Here is a 19,041-nt window from a genome sequence, read left to right as displayed (position 1 = left end):
TCTGTTTTGCTTGTCTTAAGCACAACACATGGAATGTATTGTGGAATGGAAAAGTAGCCATTATATATATTCACTCCTTGGTAGCTTTTTTTTTTTTTTTTTTATTTACACACTTAAGAAAAATTGATTTATGACATGTGTATATGGAAATAAAACCTGACTCGGAAAAGTTTGGAACATAGAAACCACAAGGTCTATATAAACATATGGTATGAATGTCTTAAGTCTTAGACATTGAGACTTTCATCTTAAGAATTCAGCCTTTTTTTCAAAATAGTGTCAATTGTCAGTATATGAATGAAGAATTACTGTCTGTTAATTTCCACTGAATGCTATATAAGTAGATGGATAGACCAGGAAAGGACCTATGCTATTAGGAACTGCACTTTTCTCTGAACTGTTCCCATGCATTCATGACACATGGAGGCAATTTGCAGACTGATTTTAGTTCTTGAGAAACCTTTTATATAGTTCCTGTATGTAGGAAGGGAGTGAAAGCTAATAACTTTTTAATGAAGTCGTCTTTTCTCTGACAGATATTTTCCCAAAATGCTTTTTGAGTATTAGCTCAAAACAAAAAAAAAAAAAATAAACAAAATCAATATAAACAGAGTGAGTAAATTCAATTTTCAATTCAATTTTCAAATTTCAATTCAATTTCAATTCAGTTGCCAGGTTGGAAGCTTAAGATATTAATTGTCCATGACTTAATAAAAGAGTGAGAGAAATAGCACTTTTTCTAATGTGAAAACCAGTGATAATAATCTGTAAAAGCAGATGTAAACTCTTGAAGTGTATGTTTATCCAATGAAAGGGTTCATACAGAACTCATCTTAAAATCAATGCTCACGTGTAATTGAGTGTATCAGTTGATTTGTAAGACGCTGTGTTAAATAAACCTCTCTAGTCTCATGTGTCACTGTATGAATGTTTCATGTGAGTTCCCCTGTTAAGTAGTGCTCTACATATTTTTGCTCCTTGTCAAGACGCACAGTTATAAATTTTTTGTTATTTAAATATAAATAAGTGTTTTACTGTGTTTCCCTTGCTACCTCTTACAAATGTCCATGAAAGAAGTTAAGTTGCTCTTTTTAACAAAGTTTAAAAGTTGAACTTCAGTTTGTATGGAACTAAATGGAATTACTTCAGGTTTGCACACATAATTGGAGAAGAAATTCAGCATTTATTCCTTGGTCCATTCATATAGTACTTAAAAGGCATGGAAGTATTTATGGTTGGCATCTAGTGTGGTAAATGTATTGATTATATTTTTCACAAGAAATTGTCTACTAATCTATTTACTTTTTTTTTCTTCCAATAAAGACTCTGATAATGGAGATGTTAATTATGATTATGATCATGAGCTGTCTTTGGAAATGAAGCGCCAAAAGATTCAGAGAGAACTCATGAAATTGGAACAGGAAAACATGGAGAAACGAGAGGAAATAGTAATTAAAAAAGAGGTTTGTATTATGTAAATATGAAATAAAAAAACAAGTCATCAGCTACTTCATTGGTTTCTAATTGTTTCCTAGAAGATTTAAAGTTTTTGGGCTACAAATGCACTATTGTGTTACATAATAGTAAATAACTGGCACCTATCTAATTAGTATGTGACTTGAGTATTAGGAGTATCTGGTCAGTCATCTAGCACAGTAACCAAGGTTTTTCCTTTGTGAAGTCAGCTATTAAATGAGTAGGATTTAATGCATTTTAATGATAAAAAACTAGTAAGATCTGTAACAGAGAAGATACGTAAAAAAGAACACAAGGCATTTCCCAATATCATTTTTCAGCTTGCCTTGTAATAACAGAGTAGAGTGAGAGAGACAAAGTTATAGGTGTTAGAAACTCTAAAATTTTGGGGAACATGAAAAAAAATCCTCTAAAGATGTCTTTCAGACAAATGTGAGTGTTAGTTGTGAGCATACTGATTTTAAACTTAAAGTTATGGTTTTTGTAGTGTATCACAAAGTGTATCACCTTCTTTTCCTCCACACTTTATCTGTTGTTTTGCTTTTGTGGTCTTTGCAAGCAATGTGATGAGGTTGAAATAGAGAATGTACATGGTTGTCATATTCTCACTTGCTGAATTTACATATTTGACACATGTATTGGCATACAGTTACACTTTTGAGCATCAATATCTTATTGGCTAATTATATTCTTTCCCTCAAGATTTCTCCAGAGGTGGTAAGATCTAAATTATCACCATCACCATCACCACGAAAGTCTAGCAAATCTCCAAAACGAAGATCCAGTCCCAAATCATCATCTTCAGCTAGTAAGAAAGACAAGAAAGCATCTACTGTCTCTTCTCCGCTTTTGGAGCAGCAGAGGTCAGTATGTAAATGCATCTTGCAAGAGAGTGAGAGCAGAGAGCCACTCTTATATTTATTACTGGAGTTTTCATAAATAATGTTTTCCATTTTCCTTCCTTTCAGTGCCATTGATTGTATAAATTTAGGACAAGATCTCTAAAATGTGCATTGTGAATCATCTTACGCAGAAAATTGTTATATGAATGTTATTGTCAGTTGATTATTTTCATGGTTAACAAGCAGATCTTTTTGAAACTCCAGAATCTTTGTGAGGTGATGAGATAATATAAAGCATTGAAAAGTGGAAAACACTTTCGTTTGAAATGCTGCAGCCCGTGAAGCAGCCTCTCTAAACTGAAATGTTTCAAATTCGACCAACTGCACATTCTGTTGGTATTGCATATTACAATAGATACAAGATACAATGTGTGATTTTCAAGGCAGGAAATTTCTCAGAATTCAGGAGAGGATAAGAAGTGAGGGTTGGGGAGGCAGACATGGAAGAATTAAGGATAAAATATGTAAAAAACTTGAGATTTTAACAGGATGCTGGGCCACCAAAGTCAGTGTCCAAAATCTGCTTCTAAAGTTCTTGCTGGCCACAAGACATTTTGAATTGCTGTTTGCAGCTTTTAGATAGGCAAGAAATCACTGCAGCAGTGTAACCAAGCACATCTGTGTTTGCTAAAATCCCCTAATTATAACCTACTTGTTAAAATCCCCTTTAAAACAGGGGCAGAAGGACATTTCTATTACAGGAAGGGTATAATGTGTGCTCGTATGCTACTGACATATGCAGTGGTACTTAGTTGATAGGATTTACCTTAGTGGTAAATTATGTGGAAAATAAATACTATTTCATATTGTGAGGTGCATATTCAAGAATGTTTAGATGCTTCATTCTGTCAGGTAGTTAACATTAAATTGAAAACATGAGTAGTTGCAAGTGATTTTGGGTATATGGTTGGGATATTGCATTGCAGAAATGGGATTCTAAACAGACAAGATACAGTTTTTGTCTTCTGATGTATGCAGTTCATGTAAGGGCAATTTATCTTTGAAAACTGGTTCTGTCTGAACAAGAGCAATTCCTATTTTTGTTCACTTCCTTCAGAAAAAAAGGCTATAAATCTAAGAGCTCAACATAAATTTTAACCAACTTTATTCACCTTTCTGTCAAGTTCTTCTATTGAATGGTGCTTGCTAAGGGAGTTGGTAAATCCTGTCCTAAAAGCTTCTAGGCCTTTTATGTTATAACTTTACTGTCAATGTCTGAGAAATTGTTTGAAATAGTTGTCAGCTCTTCATTTTTTATACCTCCCCCTGGCTCTGTTAATTTCTCTCTAGGAGTTCTAAAAGTAACCAGAGTAAAAAGAAAGGTCCTCGTACCCCTAGCCCTCCTCCTCCAGTACAAGAGGAAACTTCCCTTGGGAAAAAACACAAAGAAAAACATAAAGCAAAAGAACGTTCAGAAGAAAAGGCAAGGGAGGTGAAAGAGAGAGGGCGTGACTTTGAAAGGCACAAGGAGAAAAAGGAGAAGCAGAGGTAAGTTATGTTGCATTAATAGCTTTTAACTGTACCCTTGCTTTTTAAATTATCTTTTATAGAACACCGAATAATAAGGGTAGTATTACCTACTTTGCTGACAATCTTTTCTTCCCTCAGTGAAGTATTTTCAGTGTCTTATATAGATGAGTTGATAGACTATAACAGATTGGTAGGTTTTAATTACATAACTTAGTAAGTTTGTAATATGCCCCTTTGAGGGATTCATTACTTCTCAGGAACTTGGATCTTCACCAGTGGAACGGGTTGTTTGCCAAAATCTTTATTGAAGTCATTCATTGGTCTGATTGCATGCTTTTCTGAAATCTTAGAGGACTAATGTTTTAATAAGGTGTCAGTGTGCATTTAGACTCTCCCTAATCTTCAGTAGGTTAAACTATTTTTGAAGTAGTCAAAGACTACTGACATTTTAGAATTGCTTCACTTTTGTATATATGCATATTTATATATTATATATTTATATATTATAGTATATATATTATATACATTATTAATATTACATTATATATTATATTTATATTTATATATTAAATAAAAATGGTGGACTACTATGACTATTCCATTATTTCCTGAAGCATACATGTCCACTTAAGCTGAAAGATACATGACCTACCTGCATTTTTATGTCCTGTATTTTCTTGATGAAAGTAGGGTACATGTTCTTAAGTCTCACTTTGTAACTGGCCTAGCAGACTAAGGATTGGAAGAGCAGTGAATCATGTATTTTTAATTGATTAAATAAATTCCACCATACTTATCTGAAGGTATTTTATTTCCCTCATGATTGCATGCTCCATTACTGGAAGGAAGTTAAAGCAGTAGAAAAGAGCATTCTAGGTAGTGCTGAAAGGATCAAGACAATACTTGTCTTAACATTGTACTATAATCAGGTATTGCTCTGGTGACTATAGCCTTGTATTTCACTGTTGGATTTTTGTCTTTTTTTTTTTCCCCTACATAATTAAAATGAAGCTGTAATGTCAAATCTCCATGAGGTACAGTCAGTGAAATAGTTGAAGGTTTTGACAGATTACTTTCATTCACTTGCTACTGGGATTTGCCTTTAAAAATGTGTTAGAGCTTGAAGCCACTTAAATAAAGTTCAGATATGATGGAAATTTTTTAATAAGGTAGCAAAATATTTCTCCATTGGTAAGAATTCTGTTTTGCCACCATGAGAAATGTTAGGTAAAATTACAAGAAGGCTTTTTTGGTTTTACCATGTTTTAGTTTTTACAGTCCAGTGTTACAAGAAATTTAGTGCATATCTTGTATTCTTGAGTTTTGCTAGTTTAACATAATTTCATATGTGAAATCATAGGTGGAGCAAATGATTGCATAGCATATCTTGATATGGTAGTCACAGGTTCTGCCTTGGAGGTGTTTGTTGTTTCTTAGAAACGTACTAAATTCCATCTTAAACCTGTTAAACAAACTGCCGTTTGTTTCCCAGGGATCCGTCTGAAAGCTCCCGTAGACAGAAACGTTCTCCTAGTCCTGCAGATCACTCTGGCAGTAATTCTTCCCCTTCCAGGGAGTACTCACCACCTGCTGCAAGGAGAAGGCAAACCTCCCGAGCTCCAGCCAAGTCAACCACTCACAAACATAACTTCTCACCCTCTCGCAGGTGGGAGGTCAATTCTGTGGATTTTATTTCCTTTAATAGTTCTGGTTTGGAAACTTCCTTTCTTGGTTTGACTACTTGATGATGTGTCGTAAATATGTTTGTGTCTTAAACACTTGAGCTCTGAGACTTTTTTTTGCCAAATTACTACATTGAGGGTACCTGTCACATCAAGAACACAAGTCATGGTGAAAGTTTGCATTTATCAGTTCCTCTGAAATGTTTTGCCTTCGGGTAGAACTTCTCATATCAGAAGTCTGATATGAGATACAGTCAGTCTGTGAGCATACGGGAACTTTCTTCCTCCCTAACCTTCGCCTTTTTAAAAAGTCGAACACGGAAAAATATTTTACTTTAGAGATGGGAAATGGGCAGAGATTCTCCATTTTAGATTGGGTGAAGTGATTCACCTGTCCTGGTTCTGCACATCTTTCTTGAGAAGCAGGAACAACTGGCTAAACCGTGCTGTACAGAGCTTCTTGCAAGATGTTTTAGGGGAAGTGTCATATCTGTTAGTTCTTGGGGCTTTGAAAAAAATATTTTACCATCCATTGAAAGTACAGTAGGCTCCTTAATTTGGCCTGAAAGAGGTTTAAGCTCAGGTTTAGAATGTCAGTGCTAAATACTACTGTATTCCCATGTTTGTATAATGGAAAGCAAGGCATTCTTATTTTCTGCACCTCTGTTGAAGAGTGAGGGAAGCTCTAGATGTCATATATTTTTCTGCATGCTGAAAAAACAAGCAAAATAAAACCCATCCATTCAGGAATCCAAAGAGTTGTAAGCAAACTGACTTTTGTGGTGACTCAGTTCATCTGGAACAACATTGGATTGTTTTATGGGGGATGTCACTGATGGATGTTTTTGCTATACTGGATTCTTCATAGGGAAGAGAGTTCCTCCCAGAGCAGTAGTACAGAGTCTGCAAAATATCTCTTCTATACTCTTTTCCCTGTTTTTTAACTTACTCCAGTGTCCTGGTTTTGGGTGGGATAGAGTTAGTTTTCTTCCTAGGAGATAATGCAGTACTGTCTTTTGGACTTAGCATGAGAATAATATTGATGGCACACAGATACTTTAGTTGTTGCCAAGTAATGTTTACCAGTTTCCCAAAGTGCTGGGAGGGAGCATGGCCAAGACAGCTGACCTGAACTGGCCAAAAAGATATTCCGTATCTTTGAGCATCATGTTCAGTGTATAAACTATATCATGTTCAGTGTATGATATCGGCCAGAAGAATCCAATTGCTGCTCAGGAATGGGCTGGGCATCAGTTGAGGTGAGCAAATATGTTGTGCATCACCGTTTATCGTTGTTTTCTTCTTCTCTCTTATTGCTGTTCTTTTATTAGCTGTTTATTGCTATTATTGTTACCATCATTATGATATTTTACTTTATTTCAGTTTTTTATTTGTGCTTATCTCAGCCCACAGGTGGTACCTTTTTCCCATTCTCCTCCCCATCCTGCTGGGGGTGGGTGGAGGAGTGAGCAAGCAGCTGTGTGGTACTTAGTTGGTAGATGGGGTTAAAGCATGACATGCAGTATTTTGCCCATCGTTCCTGCTTGTATCAAGTGTTGTTCAAGGGAATGTTAAGCAGGGAAGATAAATGGCCTTCTGCTAGAAGCAGGGACGGGTATTTGAAATATTTTGTCTACGTACCACTGAAAGCCTTCTGTGCAAGCCAATTTTGGCAACCGTGTTATGTTTCAAAATAATGGTTTCACAAGGAAAAATAAATGTAGTCTTAGTTTAAAGACAGTAAGTCATGAAAGCCTTTTGGATTCTGTCAGTCATATTGCTGACAGAATTTTACATGGATTGCTTTGGAAATTTTACTACTAATTCCTTCTAAGGTCATTTGTTTTACTGGTGTTTGAATTGTCATCTTAGTGGCATGCAGGCTACTTGTTTCCTCAGGAACAGTGAGATTTTTGATATGTTGTCCCAGTGTGGCTTTTTAACTTGCATTCATCTCCTTGTCATCTCTGGAGTTTTGTGAAGTAGAAGGGAGTTGGAAGTTAAGGACGCTATATATTACATGAGAAAAAGAACTTGCAAATTACTTTGATGCTTATAAGGGGAAAAAGAGCCCACTACTGAGCTTTAAGACTTGAAGCATGTTTTTGTCCACATTAGTCATATTATGAGGAAGTTTTTTACTGTTGTGTAAATTATCTTTAGTTGGTGACAGAATTGCAGAGATCAGAAGTATTTTGTATACATTTTCTTTTTCTATCAGATGTGAGTTTTCCATGTCTGTGTAAATAGTCATGTTTGCTAACATTATAAGTAAGTATGCATATGTTTCTTCTGGATATTAAAATTATTTAAGGATCAGTTCTTACATTAAAAGGTGTTAGAAGTATATAAGAAGGAGACAGTGTTGCTTTGTAAAGAAATTCAATGCTATTGTGAACAAAAAAACTTAGTTACAACTTGTAAAAGTTATCTGTGTAATTTTATTATGAACTCCAGAAACTATTTTATATTGAAAAAAACAGTGGTTCTCCTTTGGGGGTGGGAAAGAAGATAAAGATAGATTTTCTGACTCTTCCTTCCCTTTCCCTACATTCTGGTAGCTATGTAATACAATTTTAATTGGACAAATATTTCCTGGGCATTAAATAAATAATAATAATTTTAAGGTAAGTGTATTTTGAAAACATACACTTGGCACCCTGGAGGGAAGCCAAGTTTGATGTTTTATAGAAACAGCACATATTTTCAGCAGTCAGAGGGTCAGAGAATACAAAAATTATTTCAATTGCTTTTTTGTATGGTAAGTTAAGAACCTTTCAAGTCAAATTATTATTGCACATATGCCTCTTCTAACTCTTCTTGCAGGTCTGCTTCTCCATCAGGTCAGCATCATTCTCCCATATCCTCCAGACATCACTCCTCGTCCTCACAGTCAGGCTCCTCTGTTCAAAGACATTCTCCTTCCCCACACCGCAAAAGAACTCCTTCTCCATCCTATCAAAGGACAGCTTCCCCGCCTGCAAGGCGGTCATCTTCCCCCTATCCCCCACACTCTTCCTCTCCACCTCAGAGGAAGCGAAGTCCTTCGAGGCACCGATCTCCTGGAAGAGACAAGGGAAGACACGATCGTGATCGGACTTCACAGTCTCATGACAGGCGCCACGAAAGGCGGGACGGTATGAATGAAAATAGCACTTCAGAATCGTTTTTATTTGTTTGCAAATTGCATTTTGAAACTTCATTTTCAAATTGTGGCATTGTGTATACCCATCCTAGTGGCTAGGGTGTGAATAAAATACTGCCTGTGTTTACTCTTCCTGTGCTGGTGGTGCTGTTTGCAGGTACTGTGTATTAGAGTACCCCTGGCAGAATTGCTTATGTAGGCTCAACTGATTGTAAAGATGCATGTAGGTATCTATATATGCATGTAGGTGTTCCTTGTATAATGCAATGGCAGTGTCAGTAGGAGAGTTATTTTCACAGCAGGGTACACCTAAATAACTATTACTCTTTTCTGTGAGGTGCCCAAATCCAGTCCCCACTGATTGCTTTCTATTGTCTTTGTAATTGACATTTAGCGAGGTGTGTGCAAAGAAACAGTCATTCCTCTGTTTGGCTAGTATGTGATGAGCAAACACGCTGTTTGCCTCTAGAGATAGATTACAAAGACGACATGTCAGCTCTATTTAAGCCTGTAAACTTACCTTCCTGTAGCAGTAGTATTAAAAATATGTAATAGAAAAACCCAAAAACAAATCAGACCCCCAAACTCAAACCAACAGATTTTAGCAGAGCATTGAGGCCTTAAAGGTGGTCTAAATATACCACAAATACTTTGGAAGTGTCTCTATGTGTGTGTAGAAAATAAGAGGAATCTCTGATTGGAGGAGGAATGACCCTACCTTAAAATTAGTGAAGTGCGCTTGCTCTTTACTATGTTTGACATTTAATTTTATTATATTTACCGCGTTTTGAACAGGTTAATATCTGTAGAGATTCATTTTCAGAATAAGATCTTTAAAACTTACTGAATGTATAAATGGATAGTCCAGCATAATCTTGTCCTAAATGTATTCATTTTGATTCACTAAATGTATTTTGAGTATGTTACTTTAGTGTTATTTGTGTGCTAAATGTTTGCCTTCTCTGATTAAGCCAGGTATATAACATTCTCTTGAAAATTTTACAGAAACAAGAGGGAAAAGAGAAAAAGAAAGAGAAACAAGAGATGATCGTGATTATGACCAAGAGCAGAGTACCTCCAGGGACCACAGGGATGACAGAGAGTCTCGTGATGGAAGAGATCGGAGGGACACAAGAGACACCAGAGATCGGCGGGAGCCACGGGAATCCAGAGATACTCGAGACTCCAGAGACGCCCGGGATTATAGCAGGGATACCAAAGACAGTCGTGACCAGAGAGACTCGCGCTCCACACGAGACTCTCATGACTACAGAGACAGAGAGAGCCGTGATGCCCATAAAAAGGATGACCAGTATCAAGACGACTTGCGCAGCTATGGAAGATCCCATGGCAGAGAGGAGAGCTCTCGTACTGAAGCAAGGAATGACTCCAGAAGTGACTCCAGAAATGAGAGCAGAAGTGATAGAACTGGCAGGAGTCGAGGCAGAGGTCCAGAGTTATCTGACAAAGGTATTGTATAATTTAAAAAATTCATGTGTCCCTATCAATGAAGATTGAGTATTTGCATTCATACTACCTTGTTTGATATTTGATAGCAAGTACTGCCAAATAGTTCATGCTTTTAAAGCTGTGTTCAATTCTCTTGTCATTAAATTAAAAGTTGTTGAAATTTATACCATTCATTAAAGTGGCATAACATTGGTATTCTGCCATCCCATTTTAAAACAGAGCCTAACCCTTACATCACTCTGTTTAATATTTCTGCAACCCTAGGTTTTTCCATTGGCTACAAAAAACAGTAAGGGGCTGATGTGTAGTGGAAAATTCATAGCAGGTAGTGTGTCTCAATGCACTGGGCAGCAGGTTTTGCTCTTTCAAAAACTGCATGTCTTAGGTGCCTGAAAACTATCTTTCACACACACCCACCTCTCCCTGCCTCACCACCCTGCCCCATCCAATTTCCAAAAAGAATGACCTTAAACTAGTTTCTGAAGTCTGATGCATTAGTAGTAATAATAATAATAGTAATAGTAATAACTTTTAATAATCTGTAATTTATTTGGCTTTTTCAGGCTTTTTGTGATATTTTGACTAGGAAAATTACATATAGTTTGTACAGGGAGAATGATCTCCCTGCTTTTTCTTCCTGTTTTTTCTGCACTGTCTATTAGCTTATAGCCTAGTCAGAACAATTGTGAGCTGGCTTTTGGACTGGTATTTCTAGTCAAGAGACCTCATACTATGACCAGAGGATGAGAATTTAGAAAGTCTTGATTTTTCAGTTTACAAATAATAACTTGACAGTTACAGTATGAAAATGGAGTTGTTGGTTAAGTAGAGTTTGGTGTTACAACCTTAAATCCACGAGCAGCTGATTCAAATTTATTAGATGTTAATACATCAGTTGGTATAAAATATCAGTGGATTTCCTTACGTGTAGAAGCTCATGTTTTATGTTGCTACATCTCCATTAGGAAGTCGGGGGACTAGAGGATCCCAGGTTGATGGTCACAGCAGTAGTGGGAACTACCATGACAGCTGGGAATCAAGGAGTAGCTACACTGATCGGGATCGCTATGATAGTCGGGATCAAGCAAGGGACTCCTCCTTTGAAAGAAGACATGGTGAACGGGATAGGCGTGACAACAGAGAAAGAGGTATTTTGATGTCTATTTTTGCTCATATATCTGTAGTCAAATGTACAAGTGTGTGTGTTTCCCTCCTTTTTCTACCTTGTTCTGCAGTGCTTCATAAATAGCTCATCTGACACCACACCCGACATTACTCCTATTCTTGATAGAAGGTAACTTCTTTCGTAGGATCATTCATTGGCATTGAATGCGTGAATGCCGTCACCTTTTCTCCAGCCCTATGGCTAGATATTGGTATCTTCTCTGTTTATTCATACAGCTAGTATTTAAACAAACTAAGCTTCAAGGGATTTCATTGTACAACTTCATTGTAAAATGTTTTTGCTTCCTCCTCCACTTTGTGGCACATAAGCATGTTGAGCTTAGAGTCCATGTAAGCTTAGTCATGATTGCACTTTGTTACTGGTTCTGTTTGTCTGTATAGAAACATTATGCTTTTGTACTGTAAATTGCTTGAGTGTGTTTTGGGGAAGGCCTAAATTACACTGATAATTATGGACTGCTTGCTACTAAAGTAAGTGACAGCTTAAATTGGTGTTTAATTCAAAAAATTATTGTCTGAGGAGTTTCATGGTGATGAGTGCTTTCCTATTGTCAGTAATAATTAGGTGGTGAACATTGATACAGATACCAGTGATCATGAAAACAGCATGCAAGACTTACTTTGATGTAGTATGCAAGATGTCAGACTTCTGTACCAGAAAGTGTACTTGTGTTGGTTTGAAGGAATTTAGCTTACTCTCTGGAATATGTTTGTATTGCTCACCAATTAAAAGAGCAGAAGTCAGGGAAGTGAAAATAGCATGAAAATTAAATGAGGAGCTGTGAAGACTAAACATAAAATTACAGTAGGTTATTTTCTTTAGAAAATATTAGAGATTTGATTTAGAGATGATAGATACATTCTAGCTGCTTTGTAATTTCAGTTTCTTGAAGAGATATTTTGTATGCCACTTGGAAAGATACTTTTTAGCCTATTGAAACAGATCTGTTGATGCTTCTTCTTGTGAAAGGCGCAGCTTCAGATTCTCTCTCATCTTCAAGGCAGGATTTCAACAGACCTAAGCTCCAGGTTTCCTTTTTCATGTCAGCTGAAAAATCCCAAGACTGAATGTGTGCTGGGGGTTGGCGTTTGCAGCCTAGCTTTCATCTCTTTCACCTCCTCAGCCCAAATAAATCCTACATATATATAATTTTGTGCCCTTCATATTCTAGCAAGTTCTTAATTTATTAAGAAAAACAGCAAACATCCACCCCCAAAGAACCAAAACAAAACCCTAAACAAAGAAGAAAGTTTGGAAAAAAAGCATGTAATCATAACAAAGTAAATTTCTAGGAGCAAAGTTGCTTTGAATGGGTTGTGTTTGCCTTTTGGGGGGAAAAATGTAGAGCGTGAATTCAGAATTTATTGTCTTCTTCCTTAAAAATTTAGATCACTTTTTGTAATAGTAAATGCTCAGAATTACAATTCAAGGTAGTTTTCCTAATTAGACTATATAATACAGTTTTAGTATCTGTCATTCTGAGTGAAATTGAGATAGATTTTGGTTCTGTGATATGCAAGGAGTATGATTTTAAAATGCAAGCTTGCAAATTTGAGCCTTCTTTATTCAACTAAGGCAAATATGGGAGTGTTCCAAACAGCCACTGGAACAGCACTTCACAAAATGAAGTCACATAAGAAGTGCTGACTATCTGCATTTAATTGTCTAATACACTTGCAGTATTTGATTCACATAAGACTTTAATTTGGATGTTTTCTCACCAAAACTGACGTAACAAATAGGAGTTACAGAACTTACTTTTAAAATCTAATACTTGGTATGCACAGTAAGTCACACTACAGTGTTGTAGGCCCCATTAAAAGCATGTGAAACCTGTTCACAGAAGTGATTGTGTGGATTGATGGTTTACCTTTTTAAAAAGGCAGAAGTGTCACTCAGCTTTGCTTTTGATTTTACATGGTAACAGGGGAGCACTAAATCATTGTTAATTCACTCAGAGATGAAAATTGATTAAACTGATGGAAATTCACATTTTATTGATTTAGTTCTGTCCAAACTGCCTGCTCACGCCTACTGAACGTTGTCTCAATTTACAGTGAAGTGCACTCAGATTAATGTGCTGAGAAATACCAACCTGTGTTTGTGCCATTTTTTTCCTCTTTTGGGTAGTGTTTATATATATATATGTATATGTTTTAGGAAAATAGTTTTATTGATTTGTTGCTCAAATACTACTAAACATGAGCATAGAAATTGCTATGAAGTAGTCAAAACTTAGAGAAATACTTAAAAAATATCCAAAATACAATGAAGAATATGTAGGTAAGTCTATGGAAAGTAAATATAATTGGATAAATCAGATTTCACTTTCCTTCTGATCAGTCATTTCACTAAACATGTTTAGTTTTCCCTCTGATTCTAATCCTCTGTCTGAACAAAAACAAGCTCAGTTTCTAAACTGTAAGACTCTGCAGAGAACACAAATGAAAACTTCTGGTAGCTCTGCTTCCCCTAACTCATCTTTGCCCTATCTTGTAGATTTGGGTGATCCCTGCACAGAAGTGTGTTTCTGTGCAGGGATCTCTTCTGTGATGAGACAGGCCATTATTTCTAATTTTGCAGAAACTTTTGCTCTGTGTTGTAAATATTTTGAGTCATTCTAAAGCACTTGACTCATAATAGATTCAGGAAGTAATATCTTTGTACAGAAGTCTTAACATTTCTTAATGCATGCCATTCCCACCTTTTTTTAAGATCTTATATCAGATTTGGAATCACTGTGTAAAGCAATTGTAATAGGTACATTGTGAGGCATACATTTGTCTTTTGAAGTCATTCAGAAAAGTCTGGTGGAAATAATAAAATTTTTTTGGCAACTTTTGGTTAAGTAAGCAAAGCCCGCTTCCTAAATATTGAAAAATTCTTTCAAAATTAGTTCTGCTTTTTGTCTTCCTTCCTCCCCAAAGGGAATATTCAAGTTTCTGCAGGGAGTTGCTTTTCATTTAATGCAAACCTAGATCTAGATTGTCAAGACAAAGGCTGTTTTTGTATTAGTGTAGCAGAAGCAGTGTATATCTGTTCAGCACTCAGTAATCAAACCTGCTTCTGTTTGCAGATCAGAGAGCAAGCTCACCGGTACGACACCAAGGACGGAGTGATGATCTCGAGCGGGATGAGAGGAGAGAGGAGCGAAGGGTCGATCGGTCTGACGACAGGAGAGACGAAAGGGCCCGGGAGAGAGAGCGGGAAAGGGAGAGGGACCGAGAGAGAGAAAGAGAAAGAGACCGGGAAAGAGAGAGGGAGAAAGAAAGAGAGTTGGAACGAGATCGTGCTCGGGAACGGGAGAGGGACCGTGAGCGGGACAAAGACAGGGACCGTGAGCGGGACCGAGACAGAGACCACGACAGGGAAAGGGAACGAGAGAGGGAGAGGGAGAAGGAGCGGGAGCGAGAGCGGGAGGAACGAGAAAGGGAGCGAGAACGAGAGAGAGATCGGGAGCGAGAGCGCGAAAGGGAGAGAGGTCGAGACCGAGACAAAGAAAGAGACCGCCAGAGAGATTGGGATGACAAAGAAAAAGGAAGGGAAGACCGCAGGGATAAGAGAGAAGATACTCGAGAAGAAAGAGGCTCAAGAGATGTCCACGAGGAAAGAAAATCCAAGTGAGTGGATCTAAATGTTACTTCGGTCAAAGAAAAAAATAAAAAAGGCAGTCTTTTACTGTTCAATTTGGTAAGTCAGTAAACAGAGGAGTAGCTTAAGGAAGAGGACATCCTGTTTATGTATAGATAGTCTTGGTCTGGAGCTGTCTCCCCTTCATCTGTATGGCACATGCTGCTTGCCCACAAATTGGTACTGTGCTGGTGAATTTATTCCAGTGTTTCGTTCGTGCTGAATCATAGAACTACTCATGAGCTAAGAGTTCAGTCGGACGATGTAATTTTCCCTTTTATGTATGCTTGCATTGTCTTGCCTTTAATAATACAGTCATCAATGGAAATGTAGTAGAAAACTGTGGTACATTATAAAGTCTGAAATTCAAAGAGCAGCTATCTAGGTCAGGGTTTGTGACTTTGTTAATTAAATATCTTTGGAACATGGATTACCCTTTGCACTACCAAATTTCCTACACCAGAAGGCTACCAGTGAAGGCGTGAAAAATATCCCCATTATATGCATTGTACTTCCTTTAAGTGCACCGCTGTTACTTGGAATGGCAACTTAGAAAACGACAGAGCTTCAAGACATCTTTAAATGTCTTCGGTATGCAGTGCTTAGACTTCAGGGATTGTATTGATGATAAACACAAAACATCCTGAAGAAATTTGATGGTGTGTGTTCCTTTTTCAGGAAACGTCACAGAAACGAAAGCAGTCCAAGCCCCCGTCAGTCACCGAAACGTCGCCGTGATCATTCTCCTGATAGTGATGCTTACAACAGTGGAGATGATAAAAGTAAGTAGGATTGGGCTTTCTTTGCAGCTGGACCCAGGTTATCCTCTGTCTATGGAAAATAACTTGCAATTTTAAATAGAAAAAACACAGGGAAAGTTTTGTAAGTGTTCCTCATATTTTTATGAGCACTACCATTTTTCTTCATCTTTTTTTGTCATTTATCTTCATTTTGTCACTATGTATTATGTCTGCCCGGTGATAGTGACTTCCACAGCTCCTGTTTAAGATGCATGTTTACCAAATTGGAAATTCTTTTGCTGCTGCAGCAGTAGAAAAACCTAAGTAATCTAACTGAAGTAATGGGTGATTTGTTTTAATGGACACTTTTTTTGGCATGCAGAAGACAGCAAATGCTCACATGTTCTCCTTCCTACACAATAAAGGTACATTCTTTTTTTCATTTTGCAGATGAAAAGCACAGACTCCTGAGCCAGGTTGTGCGGCCACAGGAATCCCGGTCACTGAGCCCCTCTCACGTCACGGAGGAACGGCAGAGCCGCTGGAAAGAGGAGGAGCGAAAATCGGACAGAAAGGAAAGTTCCCGGCGCTATGAAGAACCAGAGTTTAAAGAGAGGGTTTCTTCAGCAGATAAACAAAGAGAGCAACCAGATGCTTCAGAAGGTTCACGATCCAGGGTTCAGGAAAATCTTGGACACCGTCCTTCTGAAGAAAGAGATGCTTCTGATAGAATGCATGATGACAGCAAGAAGAAGTCTAAGATACAGAAAAAGGCCACAAAGAAGAAGAAAGATGAAGACAGTGGGGTGGAAAGGTACGCTAATGAACCAGCAACTGAGGAAAGCCAGGTCTTTTCCCCTAAGAAGGGTCAAAAACGGAAAAATGTGGAGAAAAAGCGAAAGAGATCCAAGGGTGATTCTGAAGTTTCTGATGAAGAAGTTGTTCCACATCATAAAAAGAAAAAAGGCCCAAGAACCCCTCCTGTAACTAAAGAGGAATTGGTTGAAGCACCACCTGAGAAAGCAGTGGCAGAGGTCCCCGCAAAAAGAGAAGATACAACATTTAGTGACTGGTCAGATGAAGATGTTCCTGAACGTGGTGACATTGTTGTTCCAGAAAGAGCCACTGAGGATTCCCATAGGAAGAGTCACAGGACGAGGACAGAAAAGGTGGAAGCACCTCATGTTACTATAGAGGATGGACCACACCGTAAGCCTGTGGACCAGAAGCGCAGCAGCAGCCTCGGTAGCAATCGGAGCCATGCCTCCAGCAGGCTTAGATCCCCCTCCAATGAGTCAGCACATCGCAGTGGGGATGATCAGACTGGGAGGAAGAGGATCCTGCACAGTAGCTCTAGGGACAGGGATAGGGACAGGGACAGAGAGAAGAAAAGCTTAGAAATCACTGAAAGGAAGTCCCGAATTGATCAGTTGAAACGAGGAGAACCCAGTCGCAGCACATCTTCAGGTAATAAGATATATTTTAGTGAGATTGACCTAGCATTCTGTGTACAAGTCCCAGATGGTTCTTCATGGCTCTAATTAGTGTGACAGGAGAGGGAGGTGCTGTCTGCCTTTCATTGTAAAACTGGAATGCATTAAGGTTCCTGCGAGTGCCAACCTATTTGAAAAGCTGATTCTCAGTGGGCAGGATTACCATTTTGTTTACACCAAACATTAAGTTGAATTTGGTTCATGCTGTCTGGGGAATAAAGTAATTTGTAGGACAGAAAAACCTCCTAGAGAAAATGCTTGTGGTAGCAGAACATTGAGGTAGTTCTATCATCTAAATAATGTTCTTAAATTTATTGAATACATTTAATTCATTTAGTAATGTTAATTTTGGTATGGAAGTTCCTGAAATTATGCAAAATGAGGTAAATTTTTTATGTCTCTTGTTATGCACATGGAAATCATCTTCATTGCAAATCAAAATAGCCACATTTTTTATGTGTTTAATTGCTATGAGAAAACAATAGGTAAAATGTTTTAAAACTGAAACAGCATCAATACAAAAATATCTTCTTCCGAAAGCATTTTGGCTCTCTGTTCTCCTCATGGTTACATGCCTGAAATTATTTTTCTGAATTCATAATTTATTAACTAAGGCATGCCTAGCTTTTAGAAGACATGTTACAAAATTTTTGAAGTGATTCTTTTTTCTTTTCTTTTTTCCCCCATGCCTAAATTTCTGAGTTAAGATTGTATACCTTCAGCTGATTTCTCGCATCAAAGAAAGTAGCTACTGAAATTATTTTTTGAAAGTGGGAAAAGCTACCTCATGTTTTTAAGTAAGGTTAAATCTTCTAAGGCAATCTGAAAGCATTATTAATTTAAAGAGGATGCTTTTGAGAAGTGTATTTTCATACCCAGATCTTTAAAATGCTTTGGTCTAGTAAAATGGTATTACATTTATGTGTCATAGTCATGCTTATATATATGTATATATATGTGTAATCTCTTCTCCAGATCGTCAAGATTCAAGAAGCCACAGTTCAAGAAGAAGTTCCCCTGAGTCAGATCGTCAGGTTCATTCCAGATCCGGGTCCTTTGATAGCAGGGAAAGGCTTCAGGAGCGAGATCGACATGAACATGATCGAGAACGAGAGAGAGACAGGAGAGATGGGAGACAGAGAGACTGGGACCGAGATGTGGACAAAGACTGGCCAAGGAGCCGGGAGCGAGAGAGACTCAGGGAGCGAGAGAGGGACAGGGAGAAAAGACGGGAGCTGGAGAGAGAGAGGGACCGACAGCTGCCTGATACTGCTGAGAGAGAGAGAGAGAGAACTCTTGACATCTCCTCTCAAAAGGAATCAAAGCACAGTGAAACAAAACTGGACAGAGATCATGAAAAGGAGTTTGATGGTATTTGCCGGGACTCAGCAACTTCAGAGAAGGAAAAAACAGACAAAGATTTAGGACCTTTACAAGGCTTTGAAGATGGAAATGAGGCCGAAAAGGTAGAGAGTTTAGAAGGTGAGATATTCTGGGAAAGAACCTGCAGTAACAAATATTTTTTTCTTTCTCTTCTAGCATAGTGCTGAACTGAGATATATTGGAATACTTTTTACTGAAAGGCTTATTGGTTTCAGCTTCTCTGCTGTGGAAGCAGACAATGAGAGAAATTTGATGAGCATCTTCCTTTTTGTTAATTGTGTTAGTCCTGCTTCTTAATTTCTAGAGGAGTCTTGAGGCAAAAAAGCATAAATTATCTCAGATAATTTCACCAAAATGTAATGTTTCTGAATAGGCAGTTTACTAAAAGATAACACCAACATTTGATTGCCTTGTTTTATCATTGTAAGATCTATTTATTTTGGGAGTGACAGGTAATGAGCAGA

The 19,041-nt window shown here is 37.7% G+C and overlaps 1 protein-coding gene across 5 annotated transcripts in view; it reads left to right on the top strand.

The window, feature by feature from the left end:
* The window catches only part of ZC3H13 (zinc finger CCCH-type containing 13), a 46,598-nt gene that overhangs the window by 19,609 nt on the left and 7,948 nt on the right, over positions 1–19,041 (top strand). For all 5 annotated transcript variants that reach the window (XM_086881260.1, XM_086881263.1, XM_086881262.1 and 2 more), the window contains 11 exons: positions 1,324–1,463; positions 2,179–2,339; positions 3,669–3,866; positions 5,341–5,514; positions 8,357–8,667; positions 9,681–10,145; positions 11,111–11,293; positions 14,408–14,951; positions 15,640–15,743; positions 16,152–17,168; positions 18,170–18,676. In XM_086881260.1, coding sequence (XP_086737386.1) covers positions 1,324–1,463; positions 2,179–2,339; positions 3,669–3,866; positions 5,341–5,514; positions 8,357–8,667; positions 9,681–10,145; positions 11,111–11,293; positions 14,408–14,951; positions 15,640–15,743; positions 16,152–17,168; positions 18,170–18,676 — 3,804 coding nt within the window. The remainder of the gene's footprint in view (positions 1–1,323; positions 1,464–2,178; positions 2,340–3,668; positions 3,867–5,340; positions 5,515–8,356; positions 8,668–9,680; positions 10,146–11,110; positions 11,294–14,407; positions 14,952–15,639; positions 15,744–16,151; positions 17,169–18,169; positions 18,677–19,041) is intronic.

Source organism: Cyanistes caeruleus, chromosome 3 (genome assembly GCF_971803275.1).
Source record: "Cyanistes caeruleus chromosome 3, bCyaCae1.hap1.1, whole genome shotgun sequence".
In the NCBI taxonomy this organism is placed as follows: Eukaryota; Metazoa; Chordata; class Aves; order Passeriformes; family Paridae; genus Cyanistes; species Cyanistes caeruleus.
This window is presented reverse-complemented; position numbering and strand designations above follow the sequence as displayed.